Consider the following 20,730-nt stretch of genomic DNA (forward strand, 5'->3'; position numbering starts at 1 on the left):
TTGGCTGCGGCAACTAGCCTGTACTATTATATGGCACATTAATTACTTTCACCAAAACTCGAATAATTTCCAGAGAGGAGCAATAATATCGAAAACCCCATTGCTCAACTATACTGTACAAGATGCTTGAGTTGAGCGAGTATCTAAACTGCACATTGCATCCAGTACCATTTGGCTTAATAATAACCTAAACAAATGAACCGCAGAGAAGCAGAGAGGGGGAGAGACGACAATGCCACAATAATGGCGTAATAATTCACCCTTCCATTGTTTCCCAAATATATATATATACATATATATATATATATATATATACATACATATATAATTCACATTGTTTCCTCTCTCTATCTATATATATATATATAGAGAGAGAGAGAGAGAGGAAATGATCCCTTCCAAGAGAATTTCAGAAGCTGCAAAGCGAGGGGAACTTCACATGGCCCCCATCTTAGCCCCACGCTGTCCCTTGGCTTCGGAGAATTAACAAAGGTGGTGGAGAAGCGAGCGCAACCACAATGGATGGAGGCCATGTGTGCCTGCATGTGGGCTAGCGAAGCGGCGGTAACCGAGTTGGAAGGAAGGGAGGGAGGCTAATCGCATGCACTTGCAGTTGGTGGCCGCATCTTGCATGATTGTGTGTTGCAGCTACTAGCTAGCATTGCATGCATGGGTCAGGTACCTTCTTGCCGCCTCCATCTTTCCCTGCCCCTTGCTTGTAGTTGTAGCAGCTCAGCAAAAAAATTGCCACCCTAGCTAGCTCACCATGCTTTGCAGTTGGGCTCATGTCTGCAACTGAGTAGTGCATTCCTAACTGAATTTTGCAAGGAAATGAAGCTGCTAGTTTCTACACGGACTGTAAACTAACTGAACCCGCTGGAACTGGAATTTTGACTTGGAGTTGTGATACTTATTATTCACACCACACACACACACATAGAAATAAGCAGCTATTGCAATCTTGTAACTGAGTTAGTAACATTTGCCGGAGCTGGAAAAGTGTGAAACGATCATGCATGTCTGGAGTGGAGAAGGATCCATTGGTGTATCATGTTCATGTTCGCCAGCAGCCAGGTGGGTCCAATAATGGCTGCCCATCTGTAACATGCGAAGGTTCTGAGAGGAAGCCAGGGTGGGCTGGAGTTAGGGGAGGGATCATGTTATTTGTTGTGTAATTGAGGTACAAAGGGAGGATTAGTTTTGTGGGGGGATAGTACACTTGATAAAGGTGGAAACAGTTGAGTCGGTTGGGCTGACTTTTTAAGGGGAGGACAAGGGTCCTGTTGCTGCCTGTTCTTTTCAGTACTTGTTTATAGTATAGATGTCTCCCACTGCAAAATAATGGCTGTTACATGACAACTTATTACTACACGTCTAGCTGACAGGGATGATGAAAGATGGCTAGTATGGTATGAATTGTATTTATCGTCAAGTATTGCTCTTTCCGTTTCTGACATGTTTGGTTCACGCTCAAAATGTCATGAACTTGTGCCAAAATTGTTTGATGCAAGCATAGCTGACAAACAAGTACTGCATACTGATTTCGGTCTATTCCTCTTTGCAAAGCCCAAAGGAAAGCAGAAATTTTATCAAGGTAACTGAAATGGTTCAGCAATTACCCGATCCAACAATGAAAGATTAATAATTTATATCACATAGCTGTAACATCAAAACAAGTCTCTCTGCAAGCATATAAAAGGAGGAGATTCATGAAAAGGAACAAGCCGCATGACGACACTGATTGAAGTTCTTGGACTTGCTTGGGTGGTGCTAGCTTTTGCTTCATCGTGTAGTACCTGTTACTGCATTAGTTAGTTTATTACTCCAAGTGCTTGGCTAACAAGGCCAGCTTTCCAAGATTCAGAACTTTTTTCAGAGCAGATCATTTACTACAAGGAACTTTACAAGAATTTTTTTTATGAAGGCAGCAGCTGCGTCATTGTTGTTATAGTGTGTCATTTCAAATTCTATGGGGCTTTCACACCATAGCTTTCTTCACACATAGAAAAGGGTAAAAATAAGCAAATGGAATGAAGGCTCGCTAATTCATCAACTTTGTTTCTCTATTTATCAGGACAATACAAATAACAAATGGAGTCTTGACATTGGGAGATTATTTTGAGTCATATATACAAGTTTTTTTTAACATTCAAATTTTACATAATATAGAACCAGTATATGCAAAACGTACAAGAAACTATAGCTTATTTGTTAAAAAAGTGTCAACTTTCAGGACAATGCCTTAAAGGTAAAGATTCCCTAAAATTGACAATCTAGCACACCAATAAGCTTTATAGAAAACTAAAGCCTGCCGTCCTCAAGAACCTAATCAGTAAGACAGAATCGGACTTCCATGTGTTGGAATTTATTTGGCCTGGTCAAGTTGTGCATATGCTTCTGTACCATTATCAAGAAAAATGTTCAATGACTAACTAACAATAAATTTCCAATATGCCTGTTCCCCTGGCTTCCACCAACGTGCTAATCTTTTGCAGGTAAGTGCGAAAATTTTAAGAGCTTGGATACAACATTACAACAAAGCGAAGCCTAATTTACTGTTTTCTTTATTGGAAGCTGCATAAACATTACTCTCACTGCTACGGTAATAGTATATTTACTAGGAATCTTTGTCAGAGAACTGCATGTAATGCACTATGATTCACTTGTATGATTCTACATCTACAAATGTACCATTACGGCCTTCACTTGACTGTTAGATCTGTACAGTGCTGCAGTATCATTGATTAATGCCCAGTGATTTAGAGATTAAGCGTGATTTGTTCTTGCCGGCAGGCAAGCCTAACCAAAAAAGAAGGATAGAAGATTCCTGATCACTTTTCACTCTTTGTAAGCTTGTAGCAGAAAATTTAAAAACACGAGCTACTGATGACACCTGGAACGGAATCTTACAGTGCCAATAGATTTCCAACCTGCAAGGATCACTGACACAAGTTCCATTGTACACTGCAAGATGAGATTAAAGTACTACTTTTAGAATCAGTCATTTGTTAAACACCCACAGCACGCTTGCTGCTGTTCCTATGTAGCTTTGCTTCCTTTTAGTAGTACACTATTCTAACCCAGAGGCAAATAAAGTAATCTTGGCATTAACCATGCCTGTCCAGTTGAGTGGACTTCCATTGTTCAGAGAATCAGTGTACCTTCCTTAGTTGAATCATGATTTATTTGTTTCTCTGAAATGGTGATAAAAAGCAGTTTGTTACCAGTATTCAGTGCTTTCCAAACTCAGGACACAGCATGTCTACTTTCTTTCATGACAGTAATTTACTTGAAACAGTTATCAAATTAACACGAACTAATCAAGTAATCATGGTGTGTGCTTCAGAGATCTCCAGCACAAGAAATGTAACGCAAGCTTAATCAACTCTTCATAGCACCAATATTTTCATAACTGAAAAATGACTATGCCTGTGCCCTGCCTACAAGAACACAATTGGGAATAAACTCCAGTGGAAACCCCCATGTTCTGCGTTTATACAATGATTGCAGTTCCGTTTGATTAACCCAACAAGACAAATTTCTCTCTCCAATGACGAGTGACCAATCTGCCTTTCACACATTCCCTTCACCACATGGGCCATGTCTCCCCAAGCTCTCAATAATTCCAAAGGCATTTCCAGCCTATGTCCATGCCTCCTCCCAGCCTTTACACTCTCATACCGAGCTGTTCTTGTGCTACCCAAGGCCCCACAGAGGCTACTGAACCATGTACCTAACACTACAACAACGCAGCAGTATCCAGTATACCAATGCAGTATCATGCCACCAAGAAGTATTTTTATCATCCAATCCATCTCCAAACACATAAATTATTCGATTAATCTGATCCTAATCATAGACACGACCTCCTCCCTATATACTTTCCTGCGAGTTTCCCTCCATTTCTCTATTGCTTCAAACAAGGCAATGAAAACACAATTCTGCTAGTGAAGGACAGCAGGAGGCAGCAGAGGAGTGAAGGACAAGGGAAGAACAGAAGAACCGAGCATGACAAGTGCTACTCCAAGGCTTGGTAGCACTCTACACCTGTTCTTCCCCTTATCCTTCTCCTTGGCACTCCTGTGCTGCATTGCCGTGTGCAATGCCGCCGCCGATGAGGCCGCGGCGTTGCTTGCCATCAAGGCGTCGCTCGTCGACCCCTTGGGTAAGCTCGGGGGCTGGAATTCGGCGTCGGCCTCGTCGCATTGCACCTGGGACGGCGTGCGTTGCAATGCCCGGGGCGTGGTCACCGGCCTCAACCTCGCCGGCATGAACCTGAGCGGCACCATCCCCGACGACATCCTCGGCCTCACCGGGCTCACCTCGATCGTACTGCAGAGCAATGCGTTCGAGCACGAGCTGCCGCTGGTGCTCATGTCCATTCCGACGCTCCAGGAGCTGGATGTCAGCGACAACAACTTCGCCGGCCACTTCCCCGCCGGTGTTGGTGCACTCGCCTCGTTGACATCCCTCAACGCGTCGGGCAACAACTTCGCCGGCCCGCTCCCAGCCGACATCGGCAATGCCACCGCGCTCGAGACGCTCGACTTCAGGGGTGGCTACTTCTCCGGCACGATCCCGAAGTCCTACGGCAAGCTCAAGAAGCTCAAGTTCTTGGGCCTCTCCGGCAACAACCTCGGCGGCGCTCTCCCAGCCGAATTGTTCGAGATGTCCGCATTGGAGCAGCTCATCATTGGCTACAATGAGTTCACAGGCGCGATCCCGTCCGCAATCGGCAACCTCGCCAAGCTCCAGTATCTCGACCTGGCGATCGGCAAGCTGGAAGGCCCTATCCCGCCGGAGCTCGGCCGGCTGTCGTACCTCAACACCGTCTACCTCTACAAGAACAACATTGGCGGCCCGATACCCAAGGAGATCGGCAACCTCACCTCCCTCGTCATGCTGGACATCTCCGACAACGCGCTCACCGGCACGATTCCGGCGGAGCTGGGGCAGCTCGCCAACCTGCAGCTGCTCAATCTCATGTGCAACAGGCTCAAGGGCGGCATCCCGGCGGCAATCGGCGACCTCCCCAAGCTGGAGGTGTTGGAGCTGTGGAACAACTCCCTCACCGGCCCGCTGCCGCCGTCGCTCGGCAGCGCGCAGCCGCTGCAGTGGCTCGACGTGTCGACGAACGCCTTGTCCGGACCGGTGCCGGCCGGCCTCTGCGACAGCGGCAACCTGACGAAGCTGATCCTGTTCAACAATGTCTTCACAGGCCCGATTCCAGCGGGCCTGACCGCGTGCTCGTCGCTTGTCCGCGTGCGCGCTCACAACAATCGGCTCAACGGCACGGTGCCCGCGGGGCTCGGCCGGCTCCCACGGCTGCAGCGTCTCGAGGTCGCCGGCAACGAGCTGTCCGGGGAGATCCCAGACGACCTGGCGCTCTCGACGTCGCTCTCCTTCATCGACCTCTCGCACAACCAGCTTCAGTCCGCGCTGCCGTCAAACATCCTGTCTATCCGGACGCTGCAAACGTTCGCGGCGGCCGACAACGAGCTGACCGGCGGTGTACCGGACGAAATTGGCGATTGTCCATCTCTGTCCGCCCTCGACCTGTCCAGCAACCGGCTATCCGGTGCGATCCCTGCCAGCCTCGCGTCGTGCCAGAGGCTCGTCTCGCTAAACCTCCGGAGTAATCGGTTCACCGGGCAGATCCCTGGTGCGATCGCCATGATGTCGACACTGTCTGTGCTCGACCTCTCCAGCAACTTCTTCTCCGGCGTGATACCGAGCAACTTCGGCAGCTCACCGGCGCTCGAAATGCTCAACCTGGCGTACAACAACCTTACAGGTCCCGTGCCAACAACTGGTCTGCTGAGGACCATTAACCCCGATGACCTTGCCGGCAACCCGGGCCTGTGTGGTGGCGTGCTGCCGCCGTGCGGGGCTACCTCTCTTCGGGCCTCGTCGTCTGAGGCGTCTGGCTTCCGGCGCTCACACATGAAGCACATCGCCGCTGGGTGGGCGATCGGCATCTCGGTCTTGATTGCGGCATGCGGCGTCGTCTTCCTTGGCAAGCAGGTGTACCAGCGGTGGTACGTAAATGGAGGATGCTGCGACGAGGCCATGGAGGAAGACGGGAGCGGTGCATGGCCGTGGCGTCTCACGGCCTTCCAGCGGCTGAGTTTCACCAGCGCCGAGGTTCTCGCCTGCATCAAGGAGGACAACATCGTGGGGATGGGCGGCACGGGCGTGGTTTACCGCGCCGACATGCCACGCCACCACGCCGTCGTCGCCGTCAAGAAGCTGTGGCGCGCGGCCGGGTGCCCCGAGGAGACCGCCACGGTCGATGGGCGGCAGGACGTGGAGGCAGGCGGCGAGTTCGCTGCCGAGGTGAAGCTCCTCGGCCGTCTCCGGCACCGCAACGTCGTGCGCATGCTGGGGTACGTGAGCAACAACCTGGACACGATGGTGCTGTACGAGTACATGGTGAACGGCAGCCTGTGGGAGGCGCTGCACGGGCGAGGGAAGGGCAAGATGCTGGCGGACTGGGTGTCGCGGTACAACGTCGCGGCGGGCGTTGCGGCCGGGCTCGCCTACCTGCACCACGACTGCCGGCCGCCGGTCATCCACCGCGACGTCAAGTCCAGCAACGTGCTCCTCGACACCAACATGGACGCCAAGATCGCCGACTTCGGCCTCGCCCGCGTCATGGCGCGCGCGCACGAGACCGTGTCCGTGGTCGCCGGCTCCTACGGCTACATCGCGCCAGGTCAGTGCAAATTGCCTCGCCGTCCGCATCGCCACGTGAACAGCGAGTTCACCTCGATGCCCTCGTGTACTGATGTTTTATCTGGCTGCCTGTTGCAGAGTACGGATACACGCTGAAGGTTGACCAGAAGAGCGACATCTACAGCTTCGGAGTGGTTCTGATGGAGCTCCTCACGGGGCGGCGGCCGGTGGAGCCGGAGTACGGCGAGAGCCAGGACATCGTCGGCTGGATCAGGGAGCGGCTGCGCAGCAACAGCGGTGTGGAGGAACTGCTCGACGCCAGCGTCGGCGGTTGCGTCGACCACGTCCGGGAGGAGATGCTCCTGGTGCTGCGGATCGCGGTTCTGTGCACGGCCAAGTCCCCAAAGGACCGGCCCACGATGCGGGACGTGGTGACCATGCTCGGCGAGGCCAAGCCGCGTCGCAAGAGCAGCAGCGCCACGGTGGCCGCCACCGTCGTGGACAAGGACAAGCCGGTGTTCACGACGTCGCCGGACTCCAGTTACCTATAGACTGTGGTGACCAAAGACAGCACTGGCGTTAGCGGGCTTGTATGCTCTGTATGTAGCTCATGTCATGTACAATTTTTACCATAGTTTTGATTCAGAATGAAAGGAGATTAATGTAACCAATGTCTATACGTTTACAATTTTAGGATGTAAAGCAATTGGTCCCTTTGAATAATAGAAAATCATTTTAGATTACACAGGCCATTAACAGTCTGCTGACTTTATTCGCAAAAAAAAAAAGTCTGCTGACTTTGCTCTCTGTTCTGTCAGTAACACCAGGGCGCCACAACACAAGAACAATATTTTGAGAGAAGAGAGGGAAGTGCCGACCTGCCGGGCCGCCGGGGTGGGAGGGCAGTAACACACACGGTTGCCTCATGCGCAAGGCCCATCATTATTCTTTGTTTCAGGAACGGCCCATAGTATTTCAGGTCCGCTGCCTTGAGATCTTAGGGGATTTTTTTTCCTTTTTGTTTTGAAACATTAAAAACTACTCACCCTGTTCTATTTTTATACATGTCGTATTAGCTTTATTTTAAATAAAACATATCTAACTTTGACTATCAATTTTACAAAATTCATACATGTTAACAATATAATATTTATGTTTATAGATTCGCTATGCTAAATACACATGATATATATAATTTATATGTTGTGAAACTACATGGATTATTTAAAAATGATGATAAAAAAGAACTTAGAACAAAAGCTAATATGACATCTGAAAAAGAACAGAAGAAGTATCCATCAATTCTAAAGTTCAAGGATCATGATTCTTTGAAGTCTTATTTCTAGTAAAGGTCACGTTTCGCTGAAGGAACATAAAGCCACGTTCAAGGCCAGAGAGGAACTAGAATCCATATGAACTGTTAAGGGCTAATTTTGTTTTAAACCAAATTTACCACAGGTAAGCTAAATTTAGGTTCAGCAGTTTTTTTTTGCGCACTTATTATGAACTAATGTGGCTAAGGAGAAAGAGAAACCCAACCAAATTTGGCCATTCAACCAAATAGTGTCTAAAAGTGATGAAAGCCACATCTTTCCTGAAAATAGACACTAAAAAGTGCCTTAGATCTATATATTATTGAGAATAACAAGGCATTTGGACAAACGACCAACAAAGAAAAGTTTAAAGATGCGCTTTGAGATCGTTTTCTTTCTCCAAACTTATTTGCTTACCGAGATTGAAAACATGTACACACTCTAGAGTACTAGATAAAGTAGATTTATACTTTTTTTTCTATATAACTGATGACCACAGTAATCACTGGCCTATTGACCGCAAGATCTTAAAACCTAATTTTAATTTGGTTAGCTTTGTCAGACATTGGCACATTGGCACTGAACCAAAAGTGATGTAAAATGATTGGCTTAAAGAACTGTTATGCAATAGAATAATAACCCTTTACGCTTTATGCCGTCAGTTCTCAGCTGGATCCTATGCTTCGAGGTGACACCGCCGCTTGCTTGCATGGGGCCAAAATTCAAGTCCCAAACATAGGAACAATGTTCCGCTTTCAGCTTCAGCAGGACTGCAGGAACCTGGGAACATGGAGGACATTATTTGCCTTTAGCTTGTGAATTGCGATGCCCTTTTGACTTGAGCACGTCTATGGACACTGATGGCTGGCAGATGTCTTTTTTTTTTCCCTTTCAAAATGTGCCGAAAGACATTACTCCAATTTGCACAGACTTAAATAAGGATACTAAGGAAAAACTTTCTTACGAAAATGTGCCAAAGGACATTTCTCCAATTTGCATAGATTTAAATAAGAATACTAAGAAAATAATTATTTGCAGCAAGAATATATATAGACCATGCATATATATGCTGATATGCAATGCGAATGTACAGTCCATGAGACCAGACATGTACTACATAGATACTTCCTCTGTTTCACAATGTGGTTATAAGAAACGGATCGTAGGATAGAATCATGAACGGGGTTACGGAGATATAGTAGTAGTACAAAAACGTTAGGATAGCATTCAACATGGAAGTTGAAAGGTGTGCCTAGCTAGTAGTAGTTCATCAGTACGTTAGGTACTATATACTGAACAAATGAAAACACTAGATTCTTCTACAGTTTCTACTTACAGTACCTGTTCTGTCGGAGCTAATCATGCAAAGCTAGCGTAGCGCCAGCCGTCGAAGTGAATGAATTCGAAAGAACGAAGAAATAAGGAAATGAGACGACTCTTTCTTGAACAATTTCATAAGCAGATCTTCCCCTCCACACCAATCACGAGTTTTTTTTTATTCCTCTCGTATATCGTCGTCACGCCCTTAATGATAGGTTTTGAAAAAGATTTTTCATGTCATTCCCATTTAGGTTCGATTCGGATCTCTCTGTTGTTTCCCTTTCCTCCCGAACCTTTTCCTCGAAATGATAAAGAATCTGGTACACTCGAATTGTATTATTTAAGTGCTTATTGCTTGCCAAAAATCCTACTTCTACAATTGGTAGGTCACCGGGTTATTCAAATAAGTCGTGTTTTCTGTGCTTTTCCCATGTTACAACTTCCGTACCAATTCGATCGATCCGGAATGGATCGGTTAATAGAATAAGTAAAAGCCTCAACATTCCTTATACAGAAATATCGGCAGTATAACAACTTTCAAAGAAAGCATGGTGCTTGCCATCGTCAATTCGTCATCTGCAGAAACTGATTGCCAATAGTGTACAGTTCAGAATACCATCCCACATTTACATCGGCAGGGACCACGCTAAAGAAAAAGAAAAAACAGAACAAGCGGAGTACCAGTGTCGATCAGTGGTCCATGTCGAAGAGAATTTTGGAAATATTACCATTTACCATTACATGCCAAATACATGTAGTAGCCCACTGACAGTATACTGCATTTCAACTACTACAGTAGGTTTTTTCCCTTCCTTTGAAGTAAGATCGAACACAGTACAGTAACTTGCATTGTAGCTAGAGGAACTTCACATGATGCAACTGAGGCCTTGTTTAGATACACCCAAAAACCCAAAACTTTACAAGATTCTCCATCACATCGAATCTTGCGGCACATGCATGGAACATTAAATATAAATAAAAAAGATAACTAATTGCACAGTTTATCTGTAAATCACGAGACGAATCTTTTAAGCCTAGTTGCTCCATGATTGAATAATGTTTGTCAAATAAAAACGAAAGTGTTACAGTGTCAAAATCCAAAAAGTTTTTAGATCCAAACAAGGCCTGAGTTTTGTGACTAAATTTTCCCATCCTTCAGACTTGATACATATATTCTGTCGTGGTGACTTGGTACATATATTCTCAACTTGATACGTATGCTTGCATTTTCTTGATTTTAATCCAGAATTTAATGACAATGAGATATTTGTATTGACTTCGTCAATTTCGAGATCTATCGGCTAGTCTTTTCAATGTGCTTACGTGAGGGTACATGTGCATTTTAGAACACACATTACATTCACAGCAATCAGATAACGGACAGCGATATATGCTTCTGATTCCCTTGTTTAGTTCACCCCAAAAACCAAAAAAATTTCAAAATTCTCCGTCACATCGAATATTGCGGTATATGCATGAAGTATTAAATATAGACGAAAACAAAAACTAATTACACAGTTTGTCTGTAAATCACAAGACGAATCTTTTGACCCTAGTTAGTCCATGATTGGATAATATTTGTCACAAACAAACAAACAAACGAAAGTGCTACACTGGCCGAAAACTTTTCATTTCGCGAACTAAACCAGAGCTTAGATGAAAGCACGGTTTGAAGGAAATAGATAGTGTCAGATGAGATGTGGTCCCATATGGTCACATAGATCTCGCATGAAAAGGAACACATTGATAACATGGTCTAACTTATAAGTTCAAAAAAAATAACATGGTCTAACTTACTTGAAGGCTCACTCTTAAAACATACCAGTCCCAGTTAGCATCAGATCATCAGTACTTGCAGAACTAACATAACATCAAGTAATCCGAGAGCAATACAGGCAGGTCACTAGGCCATTGACTAAAAAGACTATACAGGCTGGCAAAGTCATAAGACAATAGTGATATAAGGTAATACAAAAACCAAACAAATGAGCTGCAATTTTGTAAATATAGCAGAGTTCTCTGAAATCCCAAATTTGCAAACCTCTTCCTTTTAAAGCATACAGTGCAATATGAAAGCAGCATGTATGAGGAAACATGTCTACATATGCCCCTCTTGGATTACATATTGAACATGTGAACAAATTGTTAGTAATATCCACAAATTCTAAAACACATAGCTCTAAGTTTGAACACAGCAAAACAAACAAAGTAATATAGGAACAAAAACTGATATACCTCTAAATCCTGTAAGGGCTTACAAAGGATTATTGAGCAAAAAACAGCAAAATCAGTGTGAAAAATGGTATTTATAGAGGGTGGGTACGCAAAGGCTGTGTTCCAAATTTCCCCAAAGCATTTTTGGTGGAATGGCTTCATACAACTGTAGGGTGACATAGATCATCAATGATGTTCATGATCACCATAACTATTGGATCTTGACCTATGTGCAACGTATATGCATCAGAGCATCTTCAGAGAGCATCGCTAACTCTGCTCCCTTGATCTCATCTCAAAGACGAGAAACTCATGTTTCAACTATGTCCTCTTTGTTCACTTTTCCAAGAATTCTTGGCAGATTCAGCAGATGAACCACTAGAATCTCCACCTTTATCTTTGGGCTTTGAGAAGAATGGATCCCATTCATGAGGTCCAATTGTCCGCTGTCCATCTTCTAACAGACTATACTTCCAGCTATTCTCTTCGATAAAATCTTTATCTTCTTGGCCTGCGATGATATCTCTTCTCAACTTTGTCACTTTGTTAATGATTGCCTCTACAGAAACATCAAATGCATCTTTCAAGGTCTCCAGTTTCGATCTTGGATCAGCATATATCACCTTTGGTATTAGATTGATGACCTCCTCTCTCATTTGCTTGATCACATCTGGGTGAATACTCTTTAGTCTCTCCTCAATGCTGGCATTTCTAGAACGGACGTCATCTTCAGGGATGAATACAGAGTACCTTGTATAGTTCTTTGGAAGATGCCATGTATATTGGACGTACGCTGAACCAGGATGGAAGAAAACAGGTATGCAGCCAGCCAACATCGAGTCAAAGGCAGATCTTCTTGTGTAGGAGTCGCCCTGGGGCTGCAAGCAGAACAGAGAGCTCTGGAACATCTTCATGATTGTGCTCGGGGAGTGGCACTTGCTCTCCCCAAGGTCACACTCCAACAATTTACAAACGCTTGAGCTCCTGCATTGATCGATGAGCTGCCCTCTGATGGACATTGGATCACCAGGACGTGGAGCGCCTGCAAACGAGAACAGCCATGGGCGTTCCAAGCTCCTCATTCTATCCTGCCAAAGGAAAACATCAGCGTCCTTGGCCGGGTGGAAGTATGTAGGATATGGTATCCCAAAATCATTTGAATTCCACGGGCTCGACTCCACCACGAGCATCGACATGTTCTTTGCAGCCGGCAAGAAAAGCAGCTTGCTGCCCCAATCTGACTCTTCATCCGTCAACCTTCTGAAATCCCAAGTGATCCTCCCTGCAACCAGGAAATGGTCCCGCCCACCCATCACACTCCACTCCGGCTTCTTCATCAGCCACTCCACCAAATCAAGCGACGCGGCATCCCTCGTCGTGGTATTATAACCCCAGAGATACCTTGCCACATCAAACCCAGCATAGAACGGCACGAACACCGCCGCGGCGATAGACGAGTCCTTGGTCAGGCACTCGTACTGCTTCATCCTGTTGCCGAAGATAACATCCACGGAGAATTGGTTGGTGCCATACCAGCCGGTGTTGGAGAAGACGCCCTCCTCGTTGCCCAACGGCGGGCCAAGCCCGTCGTTGCTCATGAACCTGCACATGTTGGTCCAGACGCTGAGCTTCTCGCAGTCCCGCAGCATGTCCTCGTTGAACCGCGGCGGCAGGTCGTGCACGTAGATGTACCGGCCGCCGCAGGGGTCGCTCTTGTTCTCCGCCGTCTTGAGCGCCCGCTCGAACGGGTACGGCGCCGCAACCTTGGGCGGCGCCTCCTCCCGGCGGACTTGGGCGGCGTGCTCCTCCTCCGCCTCCGCCTCCGTCTCCGTCTCCGTCTCCGTCTCCGTCTCCGTCTCCTTGGGGCGCGCGACAGGAGGTGGCGGCGGTGGCTCCGACGCGCGGGCGGGCGGGGCGAGGGGAACGTCGACGCGGGACGCGCCGTCGAGTTCGGGAATGTGGATGCGAGAGCGGTCAATGCGGACACCGGTGGCCTGCGCCGCCGAAACGGCCGGCTCGTTGGAGACGACGGCGAAGTGGAAGTAGAAGATGAGGACCCAGAACATGGCGCAGAGCGTGGCGAGGAAGCAGAGGCGCGACGACGCCGGCTTGCCGCCGCCCTTCTCCATGTCGTCGTGGTGGGACGGCAGGACCGACCGCCGCCTCATGGAAGACCGCCGCGCCAGCCAACACCGCACCGACGACACCTCTCAGAATTCACAGCACAGGAACCGTGCCACTGCCACGCCGCATCAACGGCAGACCGCCCGGCAACAAGGCGACGAACGGACCGGGCCGCCGAAACAACGGCGGGATCGGGACGAGGGTGCTCCGCGACCGGGCGCGGGGAAACCGGATCGGCGGATCGCGCGAGACCGGGGAAGGGGAGGAGAGGTGGGGGTGGGGGGCGGAACGGAGGGGAAAAGGGAGGTTTTGGTTTGGCTTTACGGGGGCGCTCCGGACGACGGAGGGAGGAGGGGGCTTATTACGAGCGCGAGCGGCTTTGGTTAGCGTCCGGCCGGCGTGGGATTTTGTATCCTTGTTCGGATTTGGAGCGTTTGAAGACGGGCGTTTATTATGGCCGGAGGCGGGGACGGCCGAGACGTGGCGCCCGGCCGTGTTCGGTGTTGCGGTGTTGGGCCGGCCGGTTGCGCGGGACGTGGGGCAGTAGTGGCGTGCGCGTAGCCGCGGCCGCCTTTGGACGTGGCTGGCGGTGGCTGCTGGGACGAGAACGGGAGGGAGGAAGCAAGCAACGAATATGTGCGAACCGGGAGGGGATGCGTGACTGCAGAGACTACCCGGGCATCGGCCAATTTTGCTCCAGATTTCCGGTCACCGGCGTCAGTCGTTGGAGCGGTGGTCTACAGCTGTGGCACGCGGACCGTGCTCGTGTCGTGTCTTGCTGCGACTTGTGCTACCAGAAACTGACGCCCGCCTTTCGAAACAGGAAACGATTGTGACCGCAAAGTTGAAATCTTGTGCCGTGACAGTGGCAGGCTTGCACAGTGACACCGTGACAGGTGACACCGTCTTGACATCAGCAAGTACAGTAGCGTTCTTCAACTTGAGAGCATCCCGTCACCTCTTTTTACCACTGTCATGGGCAAGGCCAGCATTTGGTATGCGTAAGTGCTATGTTAGCACTGACGAACAACATGTCGCTAACCACCGAGCTATAATTGATGGACCACAATGCACGCACGACGTACTAGTACGATTTTAGCAGCGTCGACTTTGCGACAACAAACTCAAGAGCAGAGACTCTCCGAACAAATACATTTTCGAAGTCAGCCATTCGCAGATTCCAGTTGACCTAGAAATTAAGGACATTAAAATGTACTTCTGTACACGAAGCAGAAGCACCACTGGACTTCAGCCGACCTACATTCTGTCTTGGACTTTGTCATACGATGTAGTATGTACTCCGATCGTGAACGAAGAAAAAAAAAACAACTGGCCGCTTATATCATTGCCTATGCGCTTTGTTTAGTTTTAGTACACCTGTTGAGGAGGTCATCATCACCTGCGAGGCAAAGAGGCAAGGTCACATGGATCCAAGGGACAGGTGCGCGGAAGCCACAGCGCCGCGGGCCGCGGCAGCAGGCGACCGACACGTGAAAAACCGGACCGGGACGGCCGGCGCTCCACCCACGCAGACAAACGTGCGGGCGCCGGCGGAATCGTCGGTGGCCCGGCGTCACGGCGGCCGCGTGGCCACGGCCGCTGGCGCCCCGAGCCCCGCAGGCCGCAGGCGTGAGCGTGACGTGCCGGGCTCGCGCGGCAGGAGCAGTTGTGAATGTGCAGGCAGCAGCTGGAGCAGAGGTCACGCCCACGCTGTGCCAACCGGATTCGCCGCATCAGATCCCAAAAGGGGGATGGGGGGCGGTTCCGTTCTGCCGACCGACACTGGCTCCGATGGATCCTGCTCTGGGTAGAGTAGTTTACTTTTTCTTGCTCCCCGAATTTCTTGGCCGCGGTGCAATTCGTGGATGCTGCTCTTGACCCCGGTCGGAGCTCGTAAAACGTAATCTGGGAAAAATAATTTGAAGCTTGCACATGCATTGTGGGCCAAATGACGTGTTGGTAACAATTTTAGACTATTGGGCGTGCGTCCTATGCGCGTAAGGTTCAGTCAGGTCTGGTTTCTGAACCCAGATTACGCAATCTCGTTGTTTTGGACTGGAACAGCTGATGCTCTTTTCCTTGGCGCTCTGTCTGTACAAGTACAAAGTTCCACGGGGCAAGTGTCCCTCACCCGAAGGATTTGTCCCTTGTTTCTTGTAACGAACGTCGCGATCAGCGAAGATGTTGGCCATCATGGCGGGAGGAAAACCGGAGCAGCTACTCGGTTTTGGTTCAGAAATCAGCAATCCAAAATCATCAGGACACCACACTGGACACCGTCGCATGACGACGCCTTGACGCGTATCTACCTCCCCCATCATGTGCCGGTCCCTCCGCTGTCCCATGGAGCCCCAAGGCATTTATCATCGTCCAGATTCAGAGATCTGTGGCATCATCGTCGTCGCTGGGGAGTGGGCCTCACGTACGTGTGTTTGTGTGATGTGGCTGATGGTGGCCTGGTCAGTCTAAGCCTCTAAGGGCTTGGTTGGTTGCCCTAATTGCACGGAGATCCGCCATTTGTCAACCCGAGAACCTCCAAACGGGAAGGGGTTTGGCGCATTAAAAAGTGTCATCAGGTGCGGACATGCATGCCAGGAGGTTTTTTTTTTTTCTTTCTCTAGGCGATGATGTGTTTTGCGACTTGCGAGCACGATCACCGGCGCGCCTATGGGGCCGCGGCGCGCGTTGTCTGGCAGCTACTTCAGAAGCTACAGCGCTTCACCCTCTCACATGACATGGCCTTGTTTACCTCCACTCAAAAACCCAAAAATTTTCAAGATTTTCATCACATCATATCTTTAGATGCATACATAAAGTATTAAATATAGACGAAAATAAAAACTAATTGTACAGTTTAGTCGAAATTTACGAGACTAATCTTTTAAGTCTAGTTAGTCTATGGTTAGATAATAATTATCACAAACAAACGAAAGTAATATAGTGTCACGAAATTTTTTCCTTCGCCAACTAAACACAGCCATGATCGAGGATATTGTCGAGGCACGAGAACGATGTTTCAGATTTACTGCTGTGCATGCTTAATTAACGAGATTCTAGACAGGATGTTGCTACTCGTACCTGTGTGAATCATATCTGTTGTTTAACTATATATAGGAGTATCTAATAAGCAGTGCCTCGAGATCTGGGTGCAGAGATCGATGCTCCTGAATCCTGATGGCGATGAGAGACGAGTGATGAGCTGCACTGCGCGTACGCATAGTTTGGTGGAACCTGCGTCGCAAACCGGGGGTATACGCGATTAAGATCTGAATCTTAATAGAAAGGGAAAAAACAAACAAGTACTCCCTCAATCCCAAATTGTAAGTCATTCCAAGAATCTTGGAAAGTCAAACTTTTCTAAGTTTGACTAAATTTATATTATAAAATAATAATTATTACAGTACTAACTAAGCATCATTAGATTCTTTCTTAATTATATTTCCATAAAGTTATAAATCTTAGTATTTTTTTCTATAATTTTGGTCAAACTTGAAAATGCTTTGACTCTCCAAGATTCTTAGAATGACTTAGAGCATCTCCAAGGGCTTTGCAAATCAACTTTGCATTGCCTAATTTGCAAAAAAGAGTAGAAAACACCTCTCCAATGGCTTTGCAAATGAGGTTTGCAATTTGGTAAGGTTTGCAAATAAAGGTGGAAACTTTGCATATATGCAAACCTCCTCAAGGCTTTGCATTTGGGATTCGCAAGGAATTCGGTCCGCCACGTAGGCCGCTCGGTCCCCTCGCGCGAAATATTTTGGTCGGCATCGCGGTTGCCTGACTCGGCGCGCCAAAGGACTCCCGCGCGATTTATCTCCCCCCCCGCGATCTCCCTCCACCGCCGCCACGCGACTTCTTCATCGCGCGGCTTCTTCATCGCTCGGCTTCTTCATCGCGCGACAGCTCCCTTCGCCGACTGGCCTGGGCGAGTTTGGGGATGGGCGAGGAACGATGGGCGACGGGGAGACGGGGGCGATGGGCACTGGAACGACGGACTGCGAGGAACGATGGGCACTGGAACGACGGACTGCGATCTACGATGGCGCGAACACGGACTGCGATCTGGCACTGCGCGCGAAATTTTTTGGCCGGATGGCGCGTGGGAAAAATTTTTGGGAAAGGACTTGATGAGAATGCAAAACGGTTGGAGATCCCCCCTTTGGGAACTTTGCAAACTCATTTGCAACTTTGCAAATCCCCTGAAATGCAAAGCTGAGAATGGAAAGCCTTTGGAGATGCTCTTACAATTTAGAATGGAGAGATAACTGACTATATGAATATTCGATCAGTTAGGGCCTTGTTTAGTTCACCCCGAAAATAAAAAAAATTTCAAGATTTTCCGTCACATCAAATCTTGGAGCACATGCATGAAGCATTAGATATAGACGAAAATAAAAACTAATTACACAGTTTGTCTGTAAAATCACGAGATGAATCTTTTGAGCTTAGTTAGTTCATGATTGAATAATATTTGTCAAATGAAAACGAAAATGCTACAGTGTCGAAATCCAAAAAAATTTTGGAACTAAACAAGGCCTAGGTTAATGGACCAATAATACCGTGATATACGTAGTCAGTTACTGCTCCTATACACTATAAGTACAGGTGATTTTGGAGTGATCAATACTTCAGGTGATGTTTGATCGTTTAAGAATTACCATAACGTGTACTAGTGGATATAGGAACAGACTCTGTCAAACGAGGAGGAAATGCTTCACCACACAGCTATCAAACAGACACGGATTACCCCGCTACCACTGTGAGACAACAACTACTACTACTGTACTACGGCGACTGCTGCCCTGTAGAGCACAGTATAGTTGGAGTTCTCTACTGCTCATTGACGACGGCTTATTATCTGCGTTCAACTGAAGCCGGAGCTCTTTCATTGTCATTAAAGAAAAATAACTGTTGCCCAACTGTAAAGCAATTGATCACAGCTCCTACCGTACTGGAGTTGGCTCGTCGTGCGACATATGTGGATTTCATCTTCAGAATCGTTGTGGAAATCAATAGCTTTAGGTTTTGAGGAAAGAAAAAAAATTAAAGAACTTGAGATGCTCCTTCCAGACATTCTGAAAAATTGCTGATGTGTTTGCCTGTAGCTGTTTTTAGCTGAAAATTTGCTGCGTGTGACTGGGTGGACCGAGTCCTAGCAGGCCTGTGGCCTGTGTGCGGGGAAAAGGGGATCCAAATGGCCAGGCACAAGCAGGTAGAACTGGGCCGGGAGGAGAAAGAGCCGGTTGTTGGGGCTTCTGGGCCGAGTGGTTGTAGAACAATGTCGACAGATTTTCTACTACCAATGCAGAGCACAGGAATATTTAGACATAAATACATGAGGACTTTAATGTTCATACTATCCATTTGTTGCTATAGTTAAGGTCTTGTTTAGTTCGCAAAAAAATTGGTTTTTAGCTACTATAGCACTTTCATTTTTATTTGATAAACATTGCCCAATCACGGAGTAACTAGGCTCAAAAGATTCATCTCACAAATTACAGATAAACTGTGCAATTAGTTTTTATTTTTGTATATATTTAATGCTCCAAGCATGCGACCAAAGATTCGATGTGACGGAGAATCTTAAAATTTTTTGTGAATACCTAAATATCAAGCTTTGTATGAGGACCCACAAAAAATATATAACTCTTGGGAAGCGCAAACAATACTTATTTTGGGATGGAGGTAGTATGCATCATTGGTCGGAGTCGAGCCATACCAACACTTGGCACATGAAAACCTACTAGTACCTGAACTTTTGAAAAGTTCTAAGAATTTTACAAATTCTAGCGTGACATGACAATTGGTCCGAGTTATGTGTAAACAGCCATCATAGCAATGCTGAAAACAAAAAATGTATTTTATCATTTTTCTATCGGGTTTGACCAAGTAGTGTCTTCCGTTAGCAGCCTCTATGATGGAGTATACGGTTTTGACATGGTCACGGACACCAGCGTTTCAATGATGGTCATGACCCTACCTCGAATCCCAACTTCACCATCCATGAGTCGTGGGTGTGGTCGGTGGTGAGATGGGACACCATCAAGAAAAGGGCATATACGGCCTTATTTACTTCCAAAATTTTGTGCAAAATAGAAATAGTAACACTTTCGTTTGTATTTGACAAATATTGTCCAATTATGGACTAACTAGGCTCAAAAGATTCGTCTCGTCAATTTCGACCAAACCGTGCAATTAGTTTTTATTTTCATCTATATTTAATACTCCATGCATACGTCTAAAGATTCGATGTTACGGAGAATCTGAAAAATATTGCAAAATTTTTGGGGAACTAAACAAGGCCTGAAGCAAAACTTTTAGGTCTTGTTTACCTCCATCCAAAATCCAAAAACTTTTCAAGATTCCCTGTCACATCAAATCTTTAGACGCATGCATGAAGTATTAAATATAAACGCAAATAAAAACTAATTACACAGTTTGATCGAAATTTACGAGACGAATTTTTTTGAGCCTAGTTAGTCCATGATTGAATAATAATTACCACAAACAAACGAAAGTGCTATAGTGTCACGAAAAATTTCAGGAAGGAACTAAGGCCTTGTTTAGATGCGAAAAGATTTTGGATTTCACAACTGTAGCACTTTCGTTTGTTTGTGGTAAATATTGTTCAGTTATAGACTAATTAGGATCAAAAGATTCGTCTCGCGATTTACAGTTAAACTGTGCAATTAGTTTTTATTTTCGTCTATATTTTATGTTTCATACATGTGCCGAAAGATTCAATATGATAAGAAATCTTAAAGCCTTTTTGGTTTTTGGGTGAACTAAACAAGACCTAAACAAGGCCTTAGATCAAGCTACATGAGTGACGTGTACAATGTTGTTTTGCTGCTCTCGAGACACGGCTGCTAAGGCGGCATGGATGAATTAAATATTCACAAATGCCAACCACCTTGGTAGCATTAATACATTAAATATTGAGTAATTGTTCGTTTATTTTATAAGTCACATTTTTTCATGTCAACCAACAATATTTTTCTCGCAATAAATCAGCGAACAATATTTTCAACCGTGATTTTTCAGACCAGCAAACAGGCTCCGGTGGTTAAACTTTTATTATCGT

The 20,730-nt window shown here is 46.8% G+C and overlaps 2 protein-coding genes across 2 annotated transcripts; one reads left to right on the forward strand and one right to left on the reverse strand.

Annotated features, from left to right (window-relative positions):
* On the forward strand, positions 3,810–7,427 carry LOC8080570 (MDIS1-interacting receptor like kinase 1). The gene is made up of 2 exons (XM_002465820.2): positions 3,810–6,715; positions 6,814–7,427. The coding sequence occupies exons 1-2, from the start codon at positions 4,009–4,011 to the stop codon at positions 7,224–7,226; spliced, it is 3,120 nt and encodes a 1,039-aa protein (XP_002465865.1). The 5' UTR covers positions 3,810–4,008; the 3' UTR covers positions 7,227–7,427.
* LOC8085492 (xyloglucan galactosyltransferase KATAMARI1 homolog) lies at positions 11,392–14,073 on the reverse strand. The gene has a single exon (XM_021458430.1). The coding sequence runs from the start codon at positions 13,688–13,690 to the stop codon at positions 11,840–11,842; it is 1,851 nt and encodes a 616-aa protein (XP_021314105.1). The 5' UTR covers positions 13,691–14,073; the 3' UTR covers positions 11,392–11,839.

Source organism: Sorghum bicolor, chromosome 1 (assembly GCF_000003195.3).
Source record: "Sorghum bicolor cultivar BTx623 chromosome 1, Sorghum_bicolor_NCBIv3, whole genome shotgun sequence".
NCBI lineage: Eukaryota > Viridiplantae > Streptophyta > Magnoliopsida > Poales > Poaceae > Sorghum > Sorghum bicolor.